Here is a 25,283-nt window from a genome sequence, read left to right on the forward strand (position 1 = left end):
AAAAAAGCCCCAGAGACGGTTGGCCAGCCTGGAGATGGCCAGGATTACAGCTCTGCTGCTGGCTAGCTAGCATGCTCCTAGGTACGCATCTCGCGCACAAACGCCACTGACGGCTCCTCTGACACACCAGCATAGGCTATGATGTTAGCAACGTCGCAAACATTCAGGCCTCCGTCTATCATGCCTTTGGACATGTCGAACTCCTTACGTGGGTCGCGATCGGGTACACAGCGCTCAACGTCTGCATGATGCCGCTGTGCCGGAGGCTGTCTGCCTTTGGCAACTTGAAAGTGCAGTTCTACATTTACACTCTGATATTTGCTGCTGGCGCTGCAATAGCTGGCGCCGCCCCAGATATCAACTGCGTCATAATCGGAAGGGCAATCACCGGTATCGGTGGCGCAGGGCTCTACCAGGGGTGAGCACCCCGTCTTTTGGGGTTAAGACGTTCGAAATCTTGCTTGATTCATACTGACGGTGGTCTCTGGAAGAATAATGCTGTACAACTTCAAGTTCTCGTCGGCATACGAGGCGCCCAGGGGTCAAGCCGTCATTGGGACTGGGTTCGCCATAGGTTTGGTGCTAGGACCAATCGTCGGCGGCGCCTTCGCTGAGAACCCCCATGCTACATGGCGATGGGTGAGTCTGCTCGGTCCCGCATGGATTGCAAAAGAAGCTGACAGCCGTTAGGCAATGTTTATCAACATACCCATTCTGGCTGTCCTTTTTGCCGGCTGGAAAGTCTTCCTCCCGCCTCTCTTCATATCCAAACAAACCGCATCACACGCCTGGGTCGATGTTGACTGGCTCGGCTGGATGCTACACTGCGCTTCCTTTCTAATGCTCTTCAGCAGCTTGATATTCTCTGGCTCGCACTGGCCATGGGATTCATACTCAGCCATCGTGGCCTGGGTCTTTGCCGGGCTCCTGTTCTCCCTGTACGCGGTGCAGCAGCACTTGTGCATCTGGACGACCCGTAAGCATCGCATCTTCCCGGCCGACGCGCTAGGAGAGGTGCGCACAGTTCTTCCGGTAGGCCTGTCAACCGCCATGGCAGCTGCAGCGTACGGCATCACATTATACTACACTCCGCTGTTCTTCTCCTTCACCAGAGGCTTCGACCCTGTTGAGGCTGCCGTCCATCTACTTCCCTACATCGGAACCTTCGTCGGCATGACGGTCCTTTCGTCAGCATTGCTTCCACGCCTGCGACTATACCCAGTTCTCTACGTGCTGGGCGGCGCGCTGATGATCATTGGCGGGGCGCTCCAGACCTCCATGACGGCCGACAGCCCCGTGGGTCTCGTGATGGGGAACCTCGCGCTCGTGGGTGCGGGAGTAGGCTTGATTTTCCAGCAGGGCGCCGCGGTGCTCAAGAACATGGCACGGGGTAACGCGACCAAAGAGTCGGATCATGTTGTTGTCTTCTTGATAATGCAGCTGGGCGGAGTTGCTCTGTTCATGTCGGTTGGTGGGTGCATATTCCAGAACCTGGGGTTCAAGTATGTCAACGATGCTCTGGTCGATGCCGGCGTTCGAATTTCCGATGCAGAAGTCAGGCAGGCGCTCGGCGGCCTGAATTCTGCGTTTCTGGGCCAGGCAGACCAGGGATTGGCAAGAGTTATAGTCGAGGAGATTTCCAGGGCTATTGGGAACACATTCTTCATTGTTGTGGGGGCCGGTGCTGTGGTCTTTTGCCTTGCATTTGTGATGAAGTGGGAAAGGCTCGATTTCAAGCCAAAACCAGTGGCGACTGAGCTATCTGGACCACAGTCTTCATGATCCAGTTAACAGAACGAGCCTCAGTACATGTGCTTATGTCTGCCTTGCACAGCTGCGCAGACGGTTGTGGGCCTAGACGAAGTCAAGATTCAACATCTTCATGGTAGCATATGGTTAGTCTGGCTCAGTAGCTTGGTAGCCCGATCGCACTGTCGCAATGGATATTTGACTAAGCAGCCAAATGGAATACACAACTACTTCAAGGTACTTTGGCAGATGGGTAGTAAGGGCAAAAAGTGGATGTTTGTAGCCTACAATGCACCCCACCCCGGGTTTTCTTTCATCTTCTTAAGTAGGCTCAAGAAGCATTGGGCCGAAGATCGAATGTCTATACTGGAAGCGGTAGATTTGCTCCAAACTGTATCTAAACATCGACTATGAAACAAATTCAGAGCAGCGGACAGATAATTCAAGTTTACTCTTTCTTGCGTCTGAAGGTTTCATGTTGCATGACATTCCTAAGACCTAGTCAACTTCCAATTGCTGCTTCGTTATGAGATAACTAGAGTCCGCTGACTGGCTCGCACTCTCACAGTGAATTTTAGGAGACGCAGTCAAGCGGGGAAACAGCCAGTTTTGGCTGTTGTGTTTGGGGCCTGTGTACATTCCCTAAAGCCGGTTTGATCTTTTTCTCTTGGCGATTGGGGTTGTACGCCACATGAGCCATCACTGCACAACACCACTACTAAAAGTGTTCACTACAATATTTGGCGAGGCCATTGCGCCTTTTACGGTATATTGTTTACGATAGCTAGGCTATACTGTGTTTCGATAGCTTCGTACTGCATGTGACGCTTCAAGTGTTTTTAAAAATTCGCCCGGCCAAAACAATCGTCCAATTTAGGAAGTCAAAGAAAACCTGAACCATGACAAAGAGCAAACGCTGCCACAACGACGGAACGCAGAATGCTGGTTTTTGTGGCAGACACAATCCGCTACTGATTTGCAGTCATTTTCGGCTTTTGATGAATGCGGTACTAGGCCATTAACAGCCAGAACTGGCCATAGAAATTACACACCCCCCAAATCGCCAAGCGAAAAAGATTGAACTGGCTCCAAGAGATATCCACACCACGACGCATATTTCCAAATGCAACAGCACAAACTAGCCGTAAAGGCTACCCACTCCCCTGGATCGAGCGAAAAAGCTCAAATTGGGTGTGAGGAACATTTATACCATGCACATTCTCAAGCAGCCCAAACTGGCTGCAATTCTTTTTACACCCCCAGATTGCGAAGCCCTACAGCTAAAAGTGTCTGCAAAAGGTTACCCACCACCAAATTGCTCAGCAAAACAGCCACAACTGGCTGCAAAGGCTACCCATACCACCTAAGGTTTTGAGAGGCGTACGAGAGAATACTCCACAAACAAAGCACATTGCTATGCAGAATTCAGCTAGCGAGAAGATATCCTCACCTATGCCGCGCTTGTTGGCTGAGAATCAACACAGACTACGAATCGGCGCTCGCATGGGCGACTTGACTTTCCATCAGGGCCAGAGGCATACGCCCTGGTATTGTCCACGGAGTCCAGGCCATTGTCGGACTTGTTCATGGTGCTAAACTAAATTGGCGCTCGTTTGCCGGTATGGGCGCCATCTCACATCCCCGGTCGAGCGGCCCCATTTGGCGTTCAGTGACATCACGGTCACCTAATCCACAGCAACACTAGATCTTATAGATTATCCACACACTAGGCTACCACTATCTGGCTTTGAACATGCGTCGGGAAGTGGCAATGCTTCAGTGTTAAAAACAAAGGCACTTTGCTCATAATTTGCCTTATTAAGTCGACACATCTATCATTATAAACCTTGCAACAAATAAATCCTCCAATTCAAACCAGCCCCCGCAGCACAGTATCATACGGTTGTAGCTGTGACAACCTCGAAGCAAGGCTGATAACGCGTCAGCGCCGAACCCGGGGCTGAAAGTCGCCGGTGGTAGTCGACGACGTGTTTGCAGGAGTAATTTATATTACTTTCCCAGGTGGGACACGTATAGTCGACCCACTTGACTGCATAGGAGACATGACCTTGTGCATTCTCATAGTGTCCAAAAATCTGTTCTATTTCAAAATCTGACGAATAATCTGTAAAACTAGGCTTCTGGCCAGCTTCCTGCCACGTTCTTATCTGGAGGCCATCGTGATACACCCATGCGATTCCAGTCGGGCTCGGCCAGTCCCATTTGAGTGGATCCGGGTTGGAGTAGAGAACGCCGTAAAAGTCCAGATCGGCGGTCTGGACCAAAAAAAGAACTTCGAGGACCGTGGGCCGTGAAGACCAAGGAGCGTTTATGATGTCACCTGCATACACTGACATTATAATAGCGACGTGGCAATGCTTTTTTTCGAGTCAGCTACGTCTTGACAGGGCTACTGTCGAGATTCCTCGCTTCTTCGCGGGGCAATGGCTACTAAGTAGCCGCGGCAGTCTTTGGGAATGATGGGTTTGGCTGGTGAGTAGCATCTCTAGCAGCTAAATATCGAAATATGGCTCTCTGAGCAATGGGTACAGCTATGCTGAGCTCGGCGCGAAAAAATACCTATGGATGCAAAACCAGGCCAAGACGGACTTCAAGATTATGCTGTGAAGGCAGGCAAACTCCGGCTCCAGACTGAAAGAGTTGCAAGAATGGCTTGCGAAACTCAGGTTTCTGCTTGTAATATTATTCAATTAGTGGACATCATATTCAGTGGTTCATTTAAGAAGCTGAAGAAGCTCAGTAACCAAAAGATCATATCCGACCTTCCCATCGGGCTGTATCTCACCCGGCTGCTAAGGCGCCCGACATCTCAACAAAACACTCCAATATCGCTGGCACGCCTATTCCTGATGCCTGACTTGGGCTCGGCTGCATGCACAAACATCGAAGGGTGTGAAGAAGCCCGAGGGCGTCCTCTCGCTCGAATAACTTCAAGAGAAAGATCCAAGTCAAACAACTGGCTCCGAGAAAGAAACGTCCCTGGCGCGGAAAGTCCCGAAATCCCAGGCGCCCCAATACAAGTAAAGAAGTGTATAGTAGTGCAAGCCTGCCTCTCAACCATAGCTACTAAGCATGAGAGTTCAGTTTCAAGCCTCGCCACCCGCTGATCCAGAGCAGTAGGAGAGGGCTGAGGCCAGATAATTATCATTGACCTGGCTGGTAATCGCAGGATTAGCTTGCAAGTACAGGACCAGCACGTAGATGCGTCGAGTTAATGCGCCTTGACGAAGAATGATTCCGATGCCTTTTTGTATTTCTGCTGTGGCCCTGTTCATCACCAGTTACATGCTGCTACCCTAGGAAGACTAGACAACAATATCATTCTCGTCCGCCACCCTGACTGCCCTCACCTACCGATCCAGTCGCCCGTGACATCTAGCCCTAGCATCCCCGATGACGACTTTAGTTCAAGAACTGGTCCAGGTCAACCACGCTATCGAATTCAGGATCCCAGGAAGTCCCGTTGGACAGCTCCAGGTTAAAGGAAGAAAACGATGGCCAAGGAAAAAATTCTTTGAAAGCCTCATCGATAGTGTGGTTGCTGTAGGCGAAAGTTTCGTCATTGTACATGGGAATGTAGAAGGATTCTTCGTAAGAGACTTTCTCGGCAGTGCAAGCCTGGGGTTGGTCCTCAAGACTAGCTTCCTGCGGACAAACGGCATCGTGGAGATAATTCATGATGGCCTATCGACACCTAAAGTGTCCAAGTTGAATCGAGGCAGCTAAGCAAGTGTAGAGTAGAAAACTCTGGATGAGGGTGTTCTTGTTTCTGCCCAAAAGAGGCCGTTCATCACAAGATGGCTAAACGTTAAATAATGAGATGCTTCAAGCCTGGTAGAAGCCAGCAGCAAACAGCACAACATTGCGCTTGACTAGAGCAACAAGTTGAATTGGCCTGTAAGCAGTGGAAAAAGCAGCTAATCAGGCCTTTTCGGTACAAAACCGAGCTATAGTTGTATAAGGGTCATCGATCGCGTACTTTCTTGTCGTGTCTTTGTAAGAAGCGTGTATACCTCAAAATGACAAACCAATGTTGGACTCAACCTTTCGTCTGCGGTATGGCAACGACTTTTCAGAACACAAGCGAAGACGAGTCCGGACTGGTATGTACGAGCCTGGCAGCGCACAGCCACTAGTGCTGACACAAACAAGCTCAGGGCTCGGCGGCAAAGAATGAATATGCATCAATCCATCGAACTGCTTTACCAAGATCATACTAAGCTCCTTTACGCCAACTCTCGGCTTTTCGATAGCTACAAATCGATTCTGCAGGAGAACATCAGGCTTAGGCAGTCCGCTCAGCTCAGATCCGCCCACGAATCCGATACAGACTCGGAGCAGGACTCGAAATCACAGGGTCAAGAACAGGTTGGAAAAAATATCAGCATACATCGATCATCCGAGGAACGGGTCGAGCAGCTACAAACAAGTAATCCCGAAACGGTTCTCAAGCCTAGGTTCGAGATTTGCTGTCCGCACTGCAATTATGTTATAATTACAGGTAAGAAGCAAGAGGGGGCCTACGCGCCCGCCAGCGATGGAGAGTATTCCAGCAGCGTTGACAACGACGATGAGGGGGCTCGGCTTGAGCCACCGGATCTGGATATGTAGACAGACCCGCTGGTGGAAGCTGAATCTGGCTCTGGCTACGGCCCATAGTAATGGTGGATAGGCGCAGAGAAAAGGCCTGCCAAGGGTCTTGGCTTGCTTGGACAAATGCTAGAATCAGCCATGGGATGCGGGCCAAGATTGCTGGTGGGTGGGTCTGCCCTAGAGCCAGTTCCAGCCTTCCATCGAATGCTGCTATCTGTAAAAGCCAATTTTGATTCAATCCAATTCTGGCCATCTGCAAAAGCCAATTCTGACTTAGTTCATCCAACTTTGGCCATCTGCCACTTTTGCCATCTGCCATAGCGAGTTCTCACGTCCAATATCAGAGGATCGAGTACGTGGTGGTCATAGTGCACTACACAATATGGCACAATCACGCTCTGGATGAAGCTTCAAGTCCAAGCTGCAGCCTTGATGGACACAAGGACGGTGTTCTGACTTGGTGATCCAAGCTCCTTCCACGCGGATAGCTATCCCTAGCTCACTGAACTTATAGTCTGTACACTTGGCAATCATATTACGCTCGGTTCGCTCTCAAGGCTGCGCGATTGTTTATGATGTACGTATCGGTTGTGGCGGCTAATTATATACACAAGATCTACTCCCACACTACTACTACTGATGTCCGGGGAATCCCTCCAACAATGCATCCCTGGCTCTTTCCCTAACTAAACAACCAAACCATCAGATGCTTGTTGTGTCTCGGAATAGAGATGAGCCTGACAAAAAACCTAGCTCAGTAGCACCCTGATCCTGTGCAACCTCCACATCATGTATTTCAAAGCTTTCCGTCAGCTCTGTGAGCCCCTGCTTCATTTTCTCCTGCATTTGCTTGAACGTCTCTTGATTTTGCTCCAACCTCCCCTGGCTTTGCTCCACCTTTCGAACGGTATCTAAAACGCCTTGCAGTTGATTGGTAAGACCTCCAATCCTGGATTTGTCAGCATACCTTTCCTAAGGTTCACCTGGTCTTCCGATGGTAAAAAGCGGCGCTTACATGGTTCTGACTTCGTTGATGTCACTCATCATTGCCTTGATTTCCTGGCCTTGACTCCCTTGAGGGACCTGCGCCGTACTGTGATTTGTTAGCTTTTGCTGCCCGTGGGAACTGAATGGGACTGTCCCTTCCTGTGATTCGCCTGCCTGACCAAGGTTTAACATCTTTTGGTCACTCACGTTGCTGAAGTTGCCGGTGCGGGAGCCACGTAGCTAGTACCCTTGCTTTCAGCGCTATAATCGGTTTTGATACGGTAAGGCAACGTACCGACGTCTGACCACCCTCTGAGGAGGATTTTGGACCCCAGCGCCCGACGCAGGATAGTTAGAGTGACTCTGATGATATGACGGAAACATTGCTGTGATCGATGGATGGCTTTGGTCGGTCATCTCAGTACGTGCCCAACAAAATCTGCAGGATGAAAGCCCAATTCCTATTATACCGTACGTATCAATTCCGACAAAAGGCAAGATAGGAAGGAGTCTGTCGAACTGGGCATCAAACAGACTGCTTGATCCAGAAGCCGCTGTTGGAAAGACAGGATCGAAGTTTGGCCCAACCCGACGACGACGGCTTATGGATTGATGCAGTCAAGAGTAGCACCATGGGAAGGCTTGACCTACTGCGTTACATCGCCAAGTCGTGACTCACAACCAGCGTCAATCCAAGCAAGCCAAGACCGTGCTACAGAGATGACGATGCAACGGCAGCCAGGGTCGGGACCAGGGGACAAGTGGGGGCCGTCCCCATGCGTGCAACCGGAAGCCGATGCGGGTGGAGTGCCAAGCAAGGATGCGTCTCTCGCAATTGCTTGGCATCCCTCCACCATGGAGCGCTGCTGCCAAGAGGGTCATCATCCCTACTTTTAAAGCTTGGCATATGCAGGCACAGGACGACAGCGACTCCTCAACAGGGGAAGCTGGCAACCAGGAGACCAATAAGCCACAGGCATACTCGAACGGAACATCTGAGATTGATGCTCCCCATGAGGTGGATGACGATTTCGAAACCCTCTTTGGGCAGATGGATACTTGCAATGACTTGAAAAAAGAAAATTTTCAGCTAGTAAGGAAGCAGTCATCCACAGTGGTGAAGAGGATAGTAGGGATCCGCTCGAAAGATGGAAGATTCATTCCGAAAAGAGTTTTCAAGGTAAGAATACCTCGGGTGCGCAATGGCAGGTAGATCTAAGGTCATAGAATTACACTACCGTCCACTGTATATCGTGCTTGAAACATTGGCAGTTCTCGCTAAAGCAGGATCAGAAATTCATAATAGGCCACGTGACAATGGGTACAAGTCACACATAGGCTGTAGTTGAATCGTCCCCTCACCAAAACCTGTTCCAAACCAAGAACCCCTAATCTCACTTGCAGTGCCCTTGATTCCTTCCGTATCCCCCTTATCAAGGATAATTCCAAAATATAGCCGAATAGCCTCGATACGTTCCGCTTCGGTGCGGAACTCAAGGCCCAGTTTCAAATCCCCTTCCCTCCGCCATTTCAACCTATTCTGATAGAGCACAATAGAGCCGTCCAGCTCGCCATCCATAACATCCTTCATATTCGTTCTCCCAGGTGCAGTTAGGGGCTCATTTGATGTTGTGAATCACTGAAGCAACAGTTCACGTGATGTGAAACATGTGCGGCTCATGCCATGCCTGTTTAGGATCTCGATATCCTCGGGCAGGAACTCAAAGTCCAAGCTGAAACAGCACATTGGCTGCCACTCCTCATCAGGGCCACGTCGGAACTGATATACCCATAGCCGCCTAGTTTGATCGACCTGCTGTACAATCGACTGTTTCACTACTCGCATCTCTGGTCGAGGTCCAATGTGCTGTAGACCGTTCGGTTCAATGCCTCCCGTTCCCTCGAGCAATGGTACAGGCTGGGGTGGACCGTATCCACCAAAGCCCACATCGAGCAATTGGTGTACGCCACCGATCTTGACAATATTGACGCAATGCACAAGTCCGCCGAATCTACCGTTGCAGGGCTCAAAGACTCGCGAACCTGCCAGAATGACGTCGAACCCCAGCGACAGGAGGACCGTGTTGAGCAATTGGTTCGTCTCAAAGCACCAACCACCGCGGCGGTGGCGGACAATCTTCTCAAAAAGACGCGTCGGCGAAACACAGAGCCCCCATGTGCCAGGAGTAATGAGCCCGAAGATTCTCATAAGGCACGCTGACAAGATGATGCTTCTTGAGTAGGGTAAGGTATGCTAGTTGTTGAACAGAGGTAAGGTTGCTGACGGAGAAGATTCGCTGTGTAGGAGAAAGGTGTATTCGATTGAAATACTGAGCTATCTCGAAGTGGGCGTATCTTGATCGCTTGCATTGCTGAGCTTGAGCTGTGCTGCTGAAGCGACTCGATAACAGTTGGCGCGACAGGCTTCGGAAGGAGACTGACGTTTTAGGAATGATCATGAGTGTAGCTAGCTAGCCCGCAGAGTAGGGCAAAAAAATACTGTAGCTACCAAAAAAGAGTATCGGGTTGTCCTAGTTCAGTCTATTTTTATTGAAGGAATGTCCAAAACACGCTGTTCAATTCCACGAATAAGCAGCAGATTGGGAGGCCGCACACACGCTTTCCCAGAGTCAGTCCGCATCTTGCTTATTATTGGAGATATTAGCAATCATTCAACAACTGGCTCTTGGAAATGCCATCTCCTCTTAGCCGGACGCAAAAGCCAGGAAATGCTACTTGTAAAGAGCTGAAGAAGGGTGCACCAAAAGCGGCTATAGGTTTCCGCTAAAGCTACCTGTGGTTATCTTCCGTAAAAGATTATAACAGAAACTCAAGCCATCACAACCACCACGCTTCACTCCCGTGTAAAGGCTTCGGGGCAGCAGCCTCATGACAATGCAAACCCATAACCAGGCTGCCTCGGGAGCCACCCCCATATCTAGCTCAACTCTCGGTGGTGTGACAGGATACAGAAATCAGATGGTGAGTACATCAATTACAATATTTTGGGACGATGGCTAAGTATGAAGCAGCACGTGCACGACAATATCGACACCTGGCTTTGGACAATGATAAATACAATGAACGCTTGCCGCAGAGAGAATCTAGAAAAGGATCAGAGCTACAATCGGCTTTGTCATGACAATAGATTGCTTCATGCAAAGGTATCGAACTTGGAAACAAAACAAAACGATATTCTCTCGGCTCTTGAGACAGCTTTGCTCACACAGCAGAAAGTACTGGATATTAATCAGACGCTTGAAGCCGAGCTACGGAAAACAAGAGGCGAGAGCAACGCAACGTTGCAGTGGACATCACAGCAATTGAAAACCGATGCCTTGTCTTGCAAGTTTCAACATCATAACGCTCAAGCGCAGTCTGAACAACAAAACGACCAAACAGAGTTGGACTTGCAGCTACTGGAAGAAGACAACGAGCAAAAGGGTGAAACAGAACCTGTGCGAAAATGTTTGAGGTCATCTGAACGCAGCATTGAATATACAGGCTTAGCTAGCTGTAAAAGCTCGAGAAGCAGAAGGAACCTACATCGAGGCTTAGGAGAAAGTCCATTAATGAAATGACTGCATTATTGAGCTACAGCCAATAAAAAAGACCAAACGTTTCAAAACAGAAAGTCCTCGTTTTGTTAGTCACTGGCTGTTCCTTTTCTTTTCTTGGGCAGAGAACAAAATTTTCTATATTCCTATGACACCAATTTCGTGTGTGTTGATAGAACAATCATTCATTCTTTTCGAAAGACTGGCGTAAAATCTAAACCTTATAAACAGTATATGTACCTAAGACAGTTAGTATTCAATGGACAAGCTGTTAAGCATTCTACTAATACACGTAAGAAAGATAATTGCGGTCAAGAGTTCCTGGAGGGTTCGTTTCCTAAGATTTACTACCCCTCCGTAATGACCTCGGTCCTCCATTGATACGCTGAAATCTTTCACTAATGCCCAAAATAGAAGATAACTGGGGATTTTGGATCCGGAAATGTGCGTGCGCCATCCACACTTGCTCAGGATTCGGAACGGTGCTCTCAATACAGGTTCCTGCTGGCTCGTTCAGGATTGGCTTTTTAGGATGTCCACCAAGACTGCTTTTGTAGCAAAAACAATTTGCTACTAATTTACGATCACTTTCGGCTTTTGATGAATGTGGTCTTTGTATGTGGCTCATGGTTACCAGGCGCGGTAGCGGTACCGCAAGCTGAAGCTAAGTTTTGCATTCCAGCATTCCAGCAAGTCACTAATGCTAGCGTCGACTTATTGTCTATATCAATTCTCAGTCAACAAACGTGGCATAGGTGATAAGATCTTATCAGTAACAAAGCATTGCATAGCAATGATGCTTTGTTTGCGACCTCTGGGGGTAATTATTGGTTAGCCTTTGCAGCCACTTGCGGCTGCTGTGCTGAGCAATTTGGGATGTGGGGTAATCTTTTGCAGACACTTTTAGCTGTAGCGCTTGGCAATCAGGGGATGTAAATAGCCTTTACAGTCAGTTTTGACTGATGAACTTGGAGATTTTGGGGCGTGGCCAGCCTCTGTTTGACCAGTTGAACAAACCGCGGACGAACGTTCAAGCTTCGAGGCCGTGACAAGCAAGACAATGTCGCCATCGATCCAAGGTGGCCTCGGCAGCTTCCGAGCGGGAACTGATAAGAGCTTCAAAGCTCGGGACAGTTACATCCACCAGGTCCAGGCAGGGACCCCCTCCATGCGTAATATCACCCGTCTGCAAGCAGTTCGCATACCAAGCTCAAGCCAGCACTGAGGAGGGCAACGAGTCGTGCTTTCATCCCTTACCCGGAATCACCACTTGGAATATGCACCCATCCTTAATGTTGGGCAGAACATGGCAGCAGCTGTACAAGCTCCGCCGGCACTTCAATATGTGCATACAAATAAGTCCAGGGCGCCTCAGGATGGTAAAAATAGAAAGAGGCTAAGTATTGAGAATTTTTCAATAGATGAATTCAAAGCACTTCAGGAGCTGTGAGACGGGATATGGTTTTTTTGACGAGGCTGATCGACCTGCTGCATTTGTGCACCGGCACGCTCCATGCCCTTTCCAACGATCAACGATCAACTTACTAACAATGATGGTCAATTGACGTCATCGATCACAGCTATTAGCTGGTATTGAAATCTTGGTTGAAATCATGACCAGGCAAGCAACAGAGCGGTCACCATTCAGGCTGTGACAAGCCATGTATTAGGTCTACCAGATGTTATCTGCGCCGAATCTGGACCACTGCATCCCTGACATCTACCACGTGATTCGCCCCGCTTTTGTTCAGGCTGTTCAGGCAAAATTCACCCGCGCTCAGGCTATGTTCATCCTCACTCAGTTGTGGCTCACCCTGTTCAGGGGCTGGTCAGTCGCTGTTCAGGCTGCTCAGGCGTTGTTCAGTGTGTTCAGTTGCTGCTCAGGCGTTGTTCAGTGTGTTCAGTCGCTGCTCAGTCGCTGTTCAGGCTGCTCAGGTGTTGTTCACCCTCACTCAGTTGTGGCTCAGTCAACATTCCTTTTTCGGTAATCTAGCAGCTCCTGCAATTGAGCAGTACGTTGGTCCCTAATTTTGACCCTCCAAAACTAGGACGAAAATCTGTCTCCATTGTGTCCCAAAACTAGTCTTCCAAAAAATGTCGATCAACAATGGTCCTTGAAAATGGTTGAATGTTCCCAAATAAGTCCAGAATCAAGATGTTTTATTTCCGATCTACTAACATTTTTCTTGTTTTTGAAAAGACTTTTTCGGACATTCTTTTGGTTGAAAATAAATTCTTGGTTGAAAAATCCAACATTTTGACAGAAAGTAACGCAAAAAGTAGCCAGCAAAATGCTGCGTATGGTTAAAATCGATTTTGAGGCGCTTCATACATTGCCTGGTTGCAACAAACTTCCTCACGCAAACTCACCTAAAGACCGAGACGGATGTGCCATACCAAGCCGAGGCAGTTTTAACCGATATCCAAGCCCGATCCGAGGCAGGATGAGACTAGTAAAATAGGCCACTTCCGGTCACCACCCACAATACAGAAGAAAAGATCCAGGTGTAATTGATCGGTGCTGTATCATATTCTCGATTCTGTTATGTTCTTTGACGGACATGTACTGGACTGTTGGAAGTGCCCGATATTTTGCTATGTAGAAACAACAAAAATATTTAGAAGCGGCACAGTCCTCATTCCTATGGCGTGAAATTCACGATCACACACATAGCCAAGTGCCCATTATCCTTGGCAAACATGGACCCAGAAGATTTCAAGGGAGGTTTTCTTTACAATATCGACCCACAAGGCAGCCAGGTGTAATTTCCCCTGGCCTGCAAGCTGTATATAACCGCTCACTTACCTCCTCATATCTGTCAAATTCTCTTTTTTTATCAATGGCTTCAACACGAGATTCTCAAACATTGCGAGCCCTCGTACCTCAACCCTCCAATCTTCCTGGTAATTCTACCAAAATCTCTCTCGTTTCACCAACCACTCCTATCATTACCATCACATCCTTCAATATCGCTTTCCACAAGCAGCAGCAGAATTATCCACCTTCTTCTGAGAGTTGAAACCACAGCAATTTGTTACTATGGGCACCAAAAGACAGAAAACACACGGGGAGGTCGTGATGGAGCGTGCTTCAGCAAACGGGCTTCCAACTGATCTCTCACAAATTAGTGACAATCAATCACGCAGAATACTTCGTGAAAAGACCAAGAAATGTTATGACGACGCGCTTACAACATGGTTCTGGTAAGAAAGCCTTTTGATTTATATTAAAGTGCCTAAAACTGAATAAATCTTTTTTTAGTTATGTAAAGTCACAAGGACCTTCGGACCCCCGAGACATGCGAGTTATGAAGCATTTCGTCAAAGCATTGGCCTTGGGGAAAAAGGGTAAACTTGACAAAGTTCATGGGCGACCGACAGTGGATAGTCTAAGATGCCTTACGCGCCATTTTTGCAATGCGTGGGAACGATACCATGAAGCAAGCATACCACCAGAAATAAAACACTCAATGGCATATGTAAGTACTTCTTTGATTCTTTATCAAGTGTTTCGTTCCTTTTTCAAAACATCAAAAAAAGATTTGCTAATATAAATAAAATCCTAATGTTTGTAAGCAGTATATTCAAGGTGAACTAGCAGACAAGCTTGGTCTAAAGAGCCTACGCAAAGAACAAACGTTCCTCACGATAGAGAACTTTGTAAAATTGCATCAATTTCTATGGTTCGAAGACTTCCATGACTACGTACATGAGGGGTATCGGGTAGACGACGCCAATCTATTGAACACACATTGCTTCAGTTCTGCTAGGGTAGCAGAGTTATGTGGAGCAAAATACAAGGTAGAATGCTCTTTTAGTCCCATATTATCTGATTAAAGCTGATTTTGAAATAGGATCTCGTCTTGTTAGTTGGCTGGAAAGACGGAGAGGCTGAGCTTAAGTTGAAAGTACGAAGGGCAATCTGTAAAGGAAAGAACGATAGGCAGTAAGTCGATCCGCCATCAAATACCCGTAGTGCAATTGCTCATTTTTGCTTAGACCAGAGCATATTATGCCAGAAAGGATATCGTCAAACTCCGGCCCGCCGCCTCTGTATTCACAACCAATGCTCTTTTGGCTGGCAAACATTATCTCTTCTAAAGTCATAAAAGGGAATCCTTCATTGCAAGAAATCTTGCAAATTGTGCCTCAAGAGGGCCGAAACCACCGAATCATATCGTTCGCGGATGATCTGAAAGACCATCCAGTCTTTCCCATGTGGACGAAGACTGGTTCTGAGCACAATGCGAGAAGCTCAAGTAGCGTATCACAGCATATTTCAGATTGGGCAAAGCGCGCAGGATTCGTAAATGGTATTGGCGGCCTTCATAGCGCACGAAGGGAAGCCCTTGTCAAAGCCAACGGTAAGAGATCAGCGCTTTACCATTTCCACATTGTGCTAATTTTACTACAGGAGATAATGGTCAATCGGTCGAGCAGCTCCAACTTTTTGCGGACCATAGAAATTCATCAGTTCTTCAAAGGCACTATTTGGGTGCAATGAACACAGTGGATGGCGTGGCAAGCTACTTGGGAATGGATATCAGGCGTGATCTTACTGAAGACTTCCGATCGGCAACGATGAAATGGGACAGCGACCTGGCTTTGCAACTTCCGGCACGGGAAGTCGACCAGCTGAAACAAGACGAGGAATATATTCGACTGAAAGAACATATCTCTACACGCAACACTCTCATCGACGGCGCCCTTTTCAAAAAAGAGGAACACGAGCAACATATAGCCGCTCGCAAACAGGCGTACGAAGATCGTCGAAGGTTCGTGAAACAAAAGCTTCAAGAATACCGGCAATGTGCAACTGATCAGCAGAGCGATTGGCACCGGGACCACCTTTCTCGCGTAATTCACATGATGCCTGAACGCCACCGGCTGCTCCGCACTTTGGCTCAGAGAGAACCGCTTCGAAGTCCAACAGGCATTTCAGCGCTGGAAGATCTTATTGCTCTTCGCACAGGGGACTGGCAGGTCGCATACCAATCTCAGCTAAGGCCTGAAAACGGCATATGCCCCGTGAAATTCTGCAATAAAATGATTGAAAGGTAATTGTAAAGCATAGTGTGCCAACAGCATACGCTAGCTACCCCAGAACACGTTGCTAATTACTCATATTAGTCTTTAGCCTCCACTTCTCGCAAAGATGGTTGCATATATATCGATATTTTGAAAAGCGTTTCAAAGCCGACTACAAGTTCGCCAAATTTTGTTTCCTATGCAGCCACTGGGTCACAGACAAGCAGGAATGGGAACACCATTGCCAAAAGCACATTGACGACGGGGACACACCATTTCGATGTGATCCCGTTGTTTTCCGGCACGCCTATGCGTGTGCTGGATATTGTCCTGTTCATTTAGGCCGGACAGATATCCTTGCGAGCGAGCGGATGAAAACATACATAGACTTAAAAGTCTGGCGACTGCATATTTCGAAATGCGTCACTGATCACATAACAACTGGGCTTCACTCTAACAGTCTCAAATGCCCACATCCAGACTGTTCTGCTCCAGTGGATTCAGGGGAAAGCCTTTGGTATCATCTCCAAGACATCCACAGCGTCGAAAATGCGTCACCAAAAAAGCGTACTTTTAGCTCCGAAAAAAGCAACCACGACCGATCTGGATCGATCCGCTTTGCCAAAAAACAGAAAACAACATCAGGTCCCAATCCGACAGTTACTGCGACGTCAATATCCGAGCAGATAGCTGCTACTATGTTTGTCAACCTGTACACTTGCAATCCTAAACGTTTCAGTTCTAACATAATCTGATAGGGCGCCATTTGCGTTTATTACGTCGCCTACCTCTAGCACCGGTAAATTGACTTCGTCCAGCCAGGACGAACAATGCTCGACCTCATCGACGGATCCCAGCTCCCTAGAAGATTTCTGCATTACCAAAAATCCTGACAGTCCATTGCGACACGCTCTGCTCCTGGACTTAGGTTTTCCCGGGGCACTACAGCCTAACCCATCTCATGTCCCAAGCTTCAAAGGGAGATCTACAGAGCTGATAGACCCTGCGCTTACTGAATTACCCGTCGCAGTGTTAAAATGTGATTCCTCAGGGGACGCTAGCCCCCCGAACAAAAACAGTGCCAACTTAACAGGGCCTGCGTCACAAGACATGTTGGTCAACATCAAACATTCTCCGAATCTGCTGGAAGGTAAACCAGCTGCGCTTGATGCAGATAATAATATATGGGAGGCCGAGAAACTTCTCGCGAAATGGGGTTTAAAAAAGAAACCTTATTACCTTGTTAAATGGAAGGGGTTCCCACATGAAGACAACACGTGGGAACCACGAGGTAATATCAGCGAAGATCTCATCAAAAGCTTCGAATCGAATTTTGAGGGAAACCATGCAGGAGTGCGACTACTTGATAAGAGAAAATGGGCTGGAAACGTTAAGTACTTGGTAGAATGGAAGGGTCGACCAAAAGGCGAGAGGTCATGGGAAAAGGCCAAGACGTTGAGTAGCGCACGGGTTCGGGAGTACGAAGCAAGGGCAAGAGATTTATGACAAACGTTGAAATAAACTAAGTAGCCAATTACGGTTTTCTGGTAGATCAATCCTGGAATTTCATACGCACCAAGCTGCGTGGAGGTGGCGCCAATAAGCCGCAAAAACGAGTGACCAAAGCTGATGCACGGCGGTGTGCATGTACGGTACCGCGATGAGGTGTAAAAATGTATGTATTGATACGTGTTCTGAATTGGGTGCAAAACGCATCGGAAACGGAATTGGCTAAGGAAAAGAAGGTTTTCTACTAAATCACGTGTGAGTTTGTGAATGTCACGGCCAGGGTTAGCATAGCAAAGAAGCTAGTCTATTGGTACCTATCGACGAAGATTTTGCTCCGAGGAGAGGAAAGAAAACAAACCAAGTTGCTGAGCTTCACGCGACGCGGATAAAAGGTGGGTCGTTGGTCAACACACATCGATTTTCCGTATCTGCCCCATAAAGTGCCAATCGATGCTGGCTTTTAACTGTATACGCATTTGCCCTAGCCGATAACCCCTAAATACTCTAATTAACCAATCCAATTCAGTAGCGTGCTGGTCCGCTCGCACTGTTGCAGCGAACTACTATTTGTGGTCTTGTCAGATGGCTCTTCGATGGTAGAGAAACAAAGTCCTGCGAAACGCAAGCCTGTGTTCGATTGTGTGTGGGCCTCTGGCCAGGCCCAAATCTGGGTCACTGAAGAAAGATCGCCACATAGCGGTCACGCAAATACGGCAAAAAGGACTTGACACCTTTACTCGTCACGAAGCAAGCCAGATGGTAAGGCCCAACCGCTTTTCAACTATGTTTGACCAGTGAAAGGGCTATGTATATCGATGGACGATATTGCTTATTCATCCGTAAATTTTCCCGGGCGGCTATGTATTACTGAGCATTCTTTACGTTTTATCGAACCATAACACCTTACTTGCTCCTTTGGGTTAAAGCAATCTGCGATCTGCAAGTCCCGGTCAGACGCCAGCATTAAAATGGGCTGCTTTTTCGGGAATGATATGCGATTTCAACCCCATCCTCAATTCCCGACTCTTTTGTGACGAGGGTTCAGATACTAATATCTCTACATGACACTATTTTTGCATCGTTCAATATGCACACTCGTCCTGATAGGTGGACCATGACGTGGTTGAATTTTTAGAGAGCATCACCAGAATGGAATTTACAACCCCAACCGGAACAAGCGATGCCAAGCACACTTTTGCGTAGCCAAATGACTAAGACAATAAGTGTATTTGCAGATTTTTGCATTGGCCCAATGCATCAGCATTGAAGACAAAAGTATGTTCTAGGCGCCTCAGTCGCGCGGGACAGCAAGTTCGAGAGTTGGCGATTCGTGTTTATTAGAGTGCTTGAATGTAATGCCTGTGTCAACACGACGGACTCGAGCTTGGCCATGACCTGGACGAGCATCTGGCTCATCTCACTGATTTGCACTTGATCGCCAGCGTTGGTCAACTTTTCAACATCTCGGACTCCCTAGTCTATCTGCCCAATATGTATGCTATTGACATCTATCATTGACGCCCTCGGAAAACATTTTGTATAGCGGCAAACTCTTTTGCGAACGCGTCGTTCCCCCTTTTCTGAGATGGCCCATGTTTCCTTTTGAGCTTGGCGTTGGCAGAGATCGAGCCCAGCGGAATAGTCGCTCTTTCAAAATCAACAACCATAGGGCGCTGGCCATCTACTAAAATGTTGCGCGCCTCAGCATCGCCGTGAAGGACGCCAAGACGGTGTATTGCGGTAATTGCCTTGGAAATCGAAGCAGTACCGACAAATTTATCGATAGGGCCGTCACTGCTCGACAAAGGCTTGCCAGCCCAACTAAGGAGTAAAAAGTGCTTATAAACGCCGCCGTCGCAATATTGCGGGAGAACCAGAGACATCAATCCGAGGCATACCGGAACGTGCCTCCCCTGAATCTTGCTAAGGCGGTTATAGACCTTTTCCTCATGTTTCAGGAATTCAAGATTCGCCGTTTCCACGCCCTTGGCCACAAGTGTGTAGCCACGCATCGATAGCCGGACCTTAAACAGTGAACCAACAAACCCTGACAGGTATAAAGGTGTACAGTCTGCCTCAGGCCCACGGTCTTTGGCTAGCTGTGCTTGAAGCAGACTTAGAAATTCTGCCCTGTCAATGTGTTTCTGCCCGTGGCTACTGGCGTTCGGACAGGTTTTGTCAACAGGTCTACCACACTTCAGCCCAAGAAGACATTTATGGCTGCAGTAAAGCCTATCCTGTATTCCTTGTGATTTACCCGCCCGCAGTCCCCCACGACCTTCGCTGCGTCCACCAGAGCCTGGCGTGCCATTCCTGTGAGAATTGGAGGATCGTTTCGGAGTTGGGGAGTGCATGAAATCATCGTCGTCTTCATCTTCGTCAGACAAGGGCTGAGTGGGTAGCTGCCGGCAGAACGCGCGGGTGCGGATCGGCGAACGCTTGAAGCCCTGCCAACAGCGGGGTATATAGTGAGAAGCCCGTTCTTTATCCTTGCGGACAGAAGACGGTATTTTGGCCAGCACATCCTCGTATTCGACAGCCCATGTTTCAAGCGTAGCCGCCGCGTCGTGCCACGATTGTGGGGGCGGCGCAGTACGAACAGCCTGCAGGACGAAGGCGAACACTTGCGCGACGGCTGTACGGTGGAGTCTGTTCTCGTCATCGTCGAAGACGTCCAAGTTCGGGACGCAGACATGGTAGAGGACCGTCGCGGGATCATCCGGAATATGGAGGAAAACGAAAGTTTGTCCTGTGCAAACGTACCCGTGTTTTATGCCCTTGCCAATCATGTAGGAGAAAAGCTGCGTGACCACGGCGGCGGCAAGCGCCTTTGACGCGAGCACGAAGCCTTCGCAATCTTGGCCAATCACGTCTCGCTTCGGCTCAATTGCGGATGCCAGGCCGGTGACCACCTCGTCCTGACTTAGTTTGTGCGGCGCTTTGTACTCGATTGCCATTGTCGGGATGTTCGCTCCGTTCGTTGTCCTGTATATGCAGAACTGGTCCGCTCGATTGCCTTTTCCTTTGCTTTTCGCGGTGCGACGCGGTTTCCGGACTTTGGCCGTTGCAGATGTCGCACCTGCGACACTGGGCCCAGAGACGGCCATCTGATCGAGAGGTTCGGATAGGCTTTCGTCCGCCGCGCCGAGGTTCGTGTGGCTTTCGAACGTTACGGTCCCATGCAAGCCGAGGCGCTGTCGCAGCAGTTCGTTCTCGGACACTGCATCGACCAGCTTTTGGACTGCATTTTCAACGGTGTCACGCTCAAAATGCCGTAGTCCATGCTCGCTGCTAATCGGGCTTATTAAAGAGCGAACGTAATCCACCTGGTGTCGAGATGGAAATGTAGGACGGGAGGTGAAGGAAGGATCGGAAAGCAGATTCCATATTTCCTCTTGTTTTGCTGCAAATTCGTCCCATTTAGAAATTCGTGATGGGTAAACACGGCCGGTAGGATCAGTCGTGTCGCCTTGGGTGGTTAAAGAGCGGTCGGTCAGAACTTGGATGGCAAGATTGAGCGAGTGGCATGCGTCAAGATAAGGTTCAATTGCCAGCGGTTGCGATGCCCTGGCGGCTTCTTCCGCCCCTTCGCGTCGGCGCTGCTCTTCTTGGACGCGTTTCTCGGCGTCTTCGGTTCGGCGTTTGGCTTCTTCGAGCTGTTCACGGAGCTTCTTTATTTCTTCATCCATTTCGGTCATTAATGGGCTTTTGTTTGCGTCAAACAAAATTAGGTAGACGGGTATTTGCAGCAAATCAAACGGGGCGCGTTGCACAGGTAACCTGTATAGGGCCCTGGGGTCTGCCTACGTAAGCACTGTACGGAAACGCAAGCTAAGCTGCGGGCCTAGCCGATTTAGGCTGAACGAAGTGGCGCAAACCACTATTTAATTCTTGGGTTCCCCTACAATCCATTAAAGATGTTACGGCCAGGAATCCATTGGGGAATTTCAATAGTATATTAGGCAATTTTAACGAATGATCTAAACAGAAGAGGAGAGATTACAATTAACGACGCGCTGGAGAGACGCGTTTAAATTTGAGTTTAGTGGATCCCTTTGCGCGACCCAGGTTTGGCGTAGCTGACGGGGTGGAGTGATTCTAAATGTAGTTTGGGGGACCTGATCCTTGCACACATCCATCATCCGTCTTATTACATTCAAGCATCTTATATTTTATCGCAATGGGGCGCGAACGTCAAAAACATGTGGAGAATGACAGCGTTTTCGAGATCGTCAAGGCTTGTACCTGGCAAACACCTAAAGGGAGCGTGTTTCTGGGTTCGGTCCAAACCAAGTACAATTATTGTATGGACTAACAACTGGATTCAATAACACATTTATCAACCCTATTTTCACCAGCATTGGAAAATCAGCTTATAGCCTCGAAAGGCTCGCGTTAAATAACTTAAGAAATGGCCTTTGTAAAACCAGACTCCTGTAGGGTGGTTCAGGATCTGGAGCTAGGTGAGGGTGCCAACAGCGCCTGGCGGAGATGAATTGGGGCGGCAATCAATAAGGGGTACGGGTACTCTCAAAATTGAGCAAGGTGGCGAAACGAATAAAGTACTGGTTGGTAGCCCCACTTCAGAAGCGTGAAATGAAGGGACTGAGTTTTTTCTACTTCCTTTCTGTGGCAGACGAACAACGGGAATATGTAGTAACAAATTACAAAGTGGGCGTCTCGAGAAATCCATTATATCTAAACTCAGCTCTTAATTGAAAAGAGCGTGGATATTACAATCGCAAATGCAAAAGGACGGACGGCGCTGCACATGCTTCGTAGCTTCCGATTGGCACAGTGCTATTGTGACCTGAACATATTTCGCATTAATCAGATCCTCCCACTGCGATTGAATCCCTAAGTACGCGGGGGGGAGGGGGGTGGATAACGCCACTTAAACCTTTCTGCATAAGCAGTTTGCCACTTTAGCCCCATTATGACAGATCGGTTAGGCGGTAAGAGGTGGGTTTATAGGGTTTTGTGGTTGGGTCGATAAGGAACCTAAAGGCGGCAAGGCGGCTTTATTTAGATTAGATCCTATGATATGTTTATCAGGTGATTTTTAAGCTGAACGCCACAGCTGTGTTTGATGGATAAATACAGCCAATCGTGGTGGTTGCTGCCTCGCTGCGTCGAGGCCTTAAATGACCCCGCATCCACTGCTTTTAGGCACAAGCAAAGGCCATCTAGTGGTGTGTGGGTGTCGTCAAACCAAACTCCGTTTGGCCTGCATAATTAACTGCCTCTGTTTGAGCTAAGTGTATTTTGGCATGACATTTGGGCTGGGTTGCGAGAGGAATAGAGGGGCAAAAGAGTTTAACAGATTTGGATGTCTTCGAATGTTGATACTGACGCTTTTGTAGTTTCACATTAAGGGCTGGGAACAGACACGAAAATTACCCACATCCTGATACAATGGGCATATCGCTTTATCGGAATAGATAGAAAATGGCCTCTTTTGGTTGCGGCGCTTTGCTTCCTGAGCTGTTCCTTCCATGCTGGTGTGGGCGCGGAGCTGCGGGTTCAAAAATACACATTCGGGGTTTCCATGGGTGAGGTTATTAGCGTATATTTTTGAGGCTGGCGTGAGTTACTGGTTACGGTTCAGAGTCCTTTTTCCCGGGATTCCGGTCTTTGCTTTTGCGGATTAGGCGTTTTTAGAGTTGTGCCAATGTGTCGCCCCTCAGAACATTTCGGAGTTCTGATGCGGAGCATATTCTTTACAAGCATATGAAGCTGGAATGCCTGGTGAATTCGGAAACCACAGCGATGGGTCAACTGTTGTTAAAGACACGATTATTTAATGTATTCGCGAAATATTCTGGATGAAAAAGATGAAAGCTTTAGCGTTAAGTTCCAGTTGACTTCTAAGGTGGTAATTTCCATCAAAGCACATTCCATCCGCCGTGTAATGCAGATTTCATTGGCCGGCGACAGCGCCTGCATGGCAGTAGAGAGAGCCACATTCTGTGTCAGCCGCAGCGTTACACGGCAGACAGCTCAACTCGATATCCTCTCTGGCCCCTTTTTATTGTATTGCCTACATAAAAAACCGCCCCTGACGAGGTTGACAGTGCGGCGTGGGTGGGGTCCGTGACCACCTGTTCCGCCCCTAAACGGGGCCTGGCCAGGAAGTTAGGACCTTTTTGGGTCAGCCAAGTCATTCCTACGTGTGCCTATAATCACCAATCACTTATCTTTCTGTTATGGGGGTATTGCATGGTAGCAAAAAGCCCATACATTTTATGGCAGGAAACGGACGACACTACCACACCACCAGAGGAAATCCAGGGGGTAGCTGCGGCTGAGCTCCTGTCAAATCGGGCCATGCTAATAAGCGCTCAGTGCCTTCATGTGTCTGTCAGATCTCCTCCCCCACGCTCATTTCTCCCCGTCCTTTTTATATTGTCATTGTCTTTTTCCCCACGTCATACACACCGATTCAGTGCGCATCTTGAGCCAAAGATTCCTTATCCATCGAACACTACTTTTAGTCCAGGTTTAGCTCTGGAGATGCGATTCTTTATCCTTTGTACCGAGTATTCTCCACATGACCCCGATCTCTCCTCTTTAGTTTTGTTCATCTCTTAACTAAAGTTTGTATAATCCATTTCTTGGCACCGCGTTCTTCCTAAACGTGCATTCTCTGCCATTTTATACGCTTGTACACTGCACAATTTATTGACGCCTTATCACCCTTTGCTAGTCACCGATGAGAAGCTTACCCCCGCGCCCTGCAGGGCGTCAGGATTTCGAGATTGCCATCCTGTGCGCCCTCACTGTCGAAGCCGATGCCGTGCTTTCACTTTTCGACAAGTGTTGGGATGAAAACGCCGATGGCCACCCCTACGACAAGGCCATAGGAGATCCCAATGCTTACACCACAGGCCTCGTCGGCTGCCACAACGTTGTCCTCACTCACCTCGGGGGCATAGGCAACGTCAGCGCGGCCGGGGCGGCCGCCAGCGTCCGGATGAGCTTTCCAAACATCAAGCTCGGCCTTGTCGTCGGCGTCCTCTGCGTTGTACCTTCCGGCTTCACTGAAGACGAAAGGGTACTAGGCGATGTCATCATCAGCGAGGCTATTGTTCAGTATGACTTTGGCCGGCAGTATGCAGATCGGTTCGTACGCAAAAATACACTTCTTGATGTGCAAGGCAGACCGAATCAGGAGATACGTAACCTGTTGCAAAAGCTCAAGGGTCAGTTTCACCGGAAACAACTCCAGGAACAGATGGCCAAACATCTGGAGTCGTTACAAAATGGAGACAGTCCAAAATACAAATACTCCGGCAAGGAAGACGATCTTCTTTTCCCGCCAAGATACCGCCACGTAAATGACGACAAGGTATGCAAAGTTTGCTGCGACACATCAAAAAAGGTGAAGCGTACCCGGCTTCATCCAAATGTCGCGAACCCCATGCCTATGGTGCATTTCGGCATCGTTGGATCAGGCAACAGCGTCATCAAGTCCAGCGAAGATCGTTCCGTTCTTGCGACGCCAGATGGGCTGATAGGCTTCGAGATGGAAGGATCCGGAGTGTGGGATAGTCTCTCATGTGTAATCATCAAGGGTGCGTGCGACTATGGGGATAGTCACAAGACCAAAGTATGGCAGCCATATGCAGCAGCAACCGCCGCGGCGTGCACGAAGGCGTTTTTGGAGCACTGGGCTCCTTGTCAGCAACCAGGTCAGTAGGATATACGATAAAAGAAAGCACTTCTCCGTCCCTCGGTCCTCTGCGTATACTGTTTTTTGTTTCAGTCAGCCCTGATTACAAGAGTCTATATCACGCATTCAAAGTCGGCATGTATATTAACCCTTACTGTCAGCAGCCC

At 48.5% G+C, this 25,283-nt stretch overlaps 5 protein-coding genes across 5 annotated transcripts in view; 3 read left to right on the forward strand and 2 right to left on the reverse strand.

The window, feature by feature from the left end:
• Positions 1-8,986: 8,986 nt before the first annotated feature.
• Positions 8,987-9,559, reverse strand: PpBr36_11341 (uncharacterized protein; the record flags this gene model as incomplete). Its single annotated transcript, XM_029898443.1, has 1 exon — positions 8,987-9,559. The coding sequence occupies one exon, from the start codon at positions 9,557-9,559 to the stop codon at positions 8,987-8,989; it is 573 nt and encodes a 190-aa protein (XP_029743312.1).
• A 686-nt stretch (positions 9,560-10,245) lies between these two features.
• On the forward strand, positions 10,246-10,931 carry PpBr36_11342 (uncharacterized protein; the record flags this gene model as incomplete). Its single annotated transcript, XM_029898444.1, has 2 exons — positions 10,246-10,332; positions 10,515-10,931. The coding sequence occupies 2 exons, from the start codon at positions 10,246-10,248 to the stop codon at positions 10,929-10,931; spliced, it is 504 nt and encodes a 167-aa protein (XP_029743310.1).
• A 4,309-nt stretch (positions 10,932-15,240) lies between these two features.
• PpBr36_11343 (uncharacterized protein) lies at positions 15,241-17,606 on the forward strand (the record flags this gene model as incomplete). The annotated part of the gene is made up of 5 exons (XM_029898445.1): positions 15,241-15,271; positions 15,322-15,964; positions 16,045-16,635; positions 16,694-17,405; positions 17,562-17,606. Coding segments are annotated over 5 exons (2,022 nt in total), but the record flags the coding sequence as incomplete, so codon positions are not given.
• Positions 17,607-18,955: 1,349 nt separating this feature from the next.
• On the reverse strand, positions 18,956-21,142 carry PpBr36_11344 (uncharacterized protein; the record flags this gene model as incomplete). The annotated part of the gene is made up of 1 exon (XM_029898446.1): positions 18,956-21,142. One exon carries the CDS (start codon positions 21,140-21,142, stop codon positions 18,956-18,958), a length of 2,187 nt encoding a protein of 728 aa, XP_029743321.1.
• Positions 21,143-24,150: 3,008 nt separating this feature from the next.
• The window catches only part of PpBr36_11345 (uncharacterized protein), a gene marked incomplete at both ends in the record, with an annotated part of 2,706 nt that continues 1,573 nt past the window's right edge, over positions 24,151-25,283 (forward strand). Inside the window, 2 exons of the mRNA XM_029898447.1 lie at positions 24,151-24,792; positions 25,210-25,283. The exon at positions 25,210-25,283 is cut by the window's right edge and continues 1,573 nt beyond it. Of these exons, the coding sequence (XP_029743316.1) occupies positions 24,151-24,792; positions 25,210-25,283 (716 nt within the window). The remainder of the gene's footprint in view (positions 24,793-25,209) is intronic.

Source organism: Pyricularia pennisetigena (genome assembly GCF_004337985.1).
Source record: "Pyricularia pennisetigena strain Br36 chromosome Unknown Pyricularia_pennisetigena_Br36_Scf_17, whole genome shotgun sequence".
In the NCBI taxonomy this organism is placed as follows: Eukaryota; Fungi; Ascomycota; class Sordariomycetes; order Magnaporthales; family Pyriculariaceae; genus Pyricularia; species Pyricularia pennisetigena.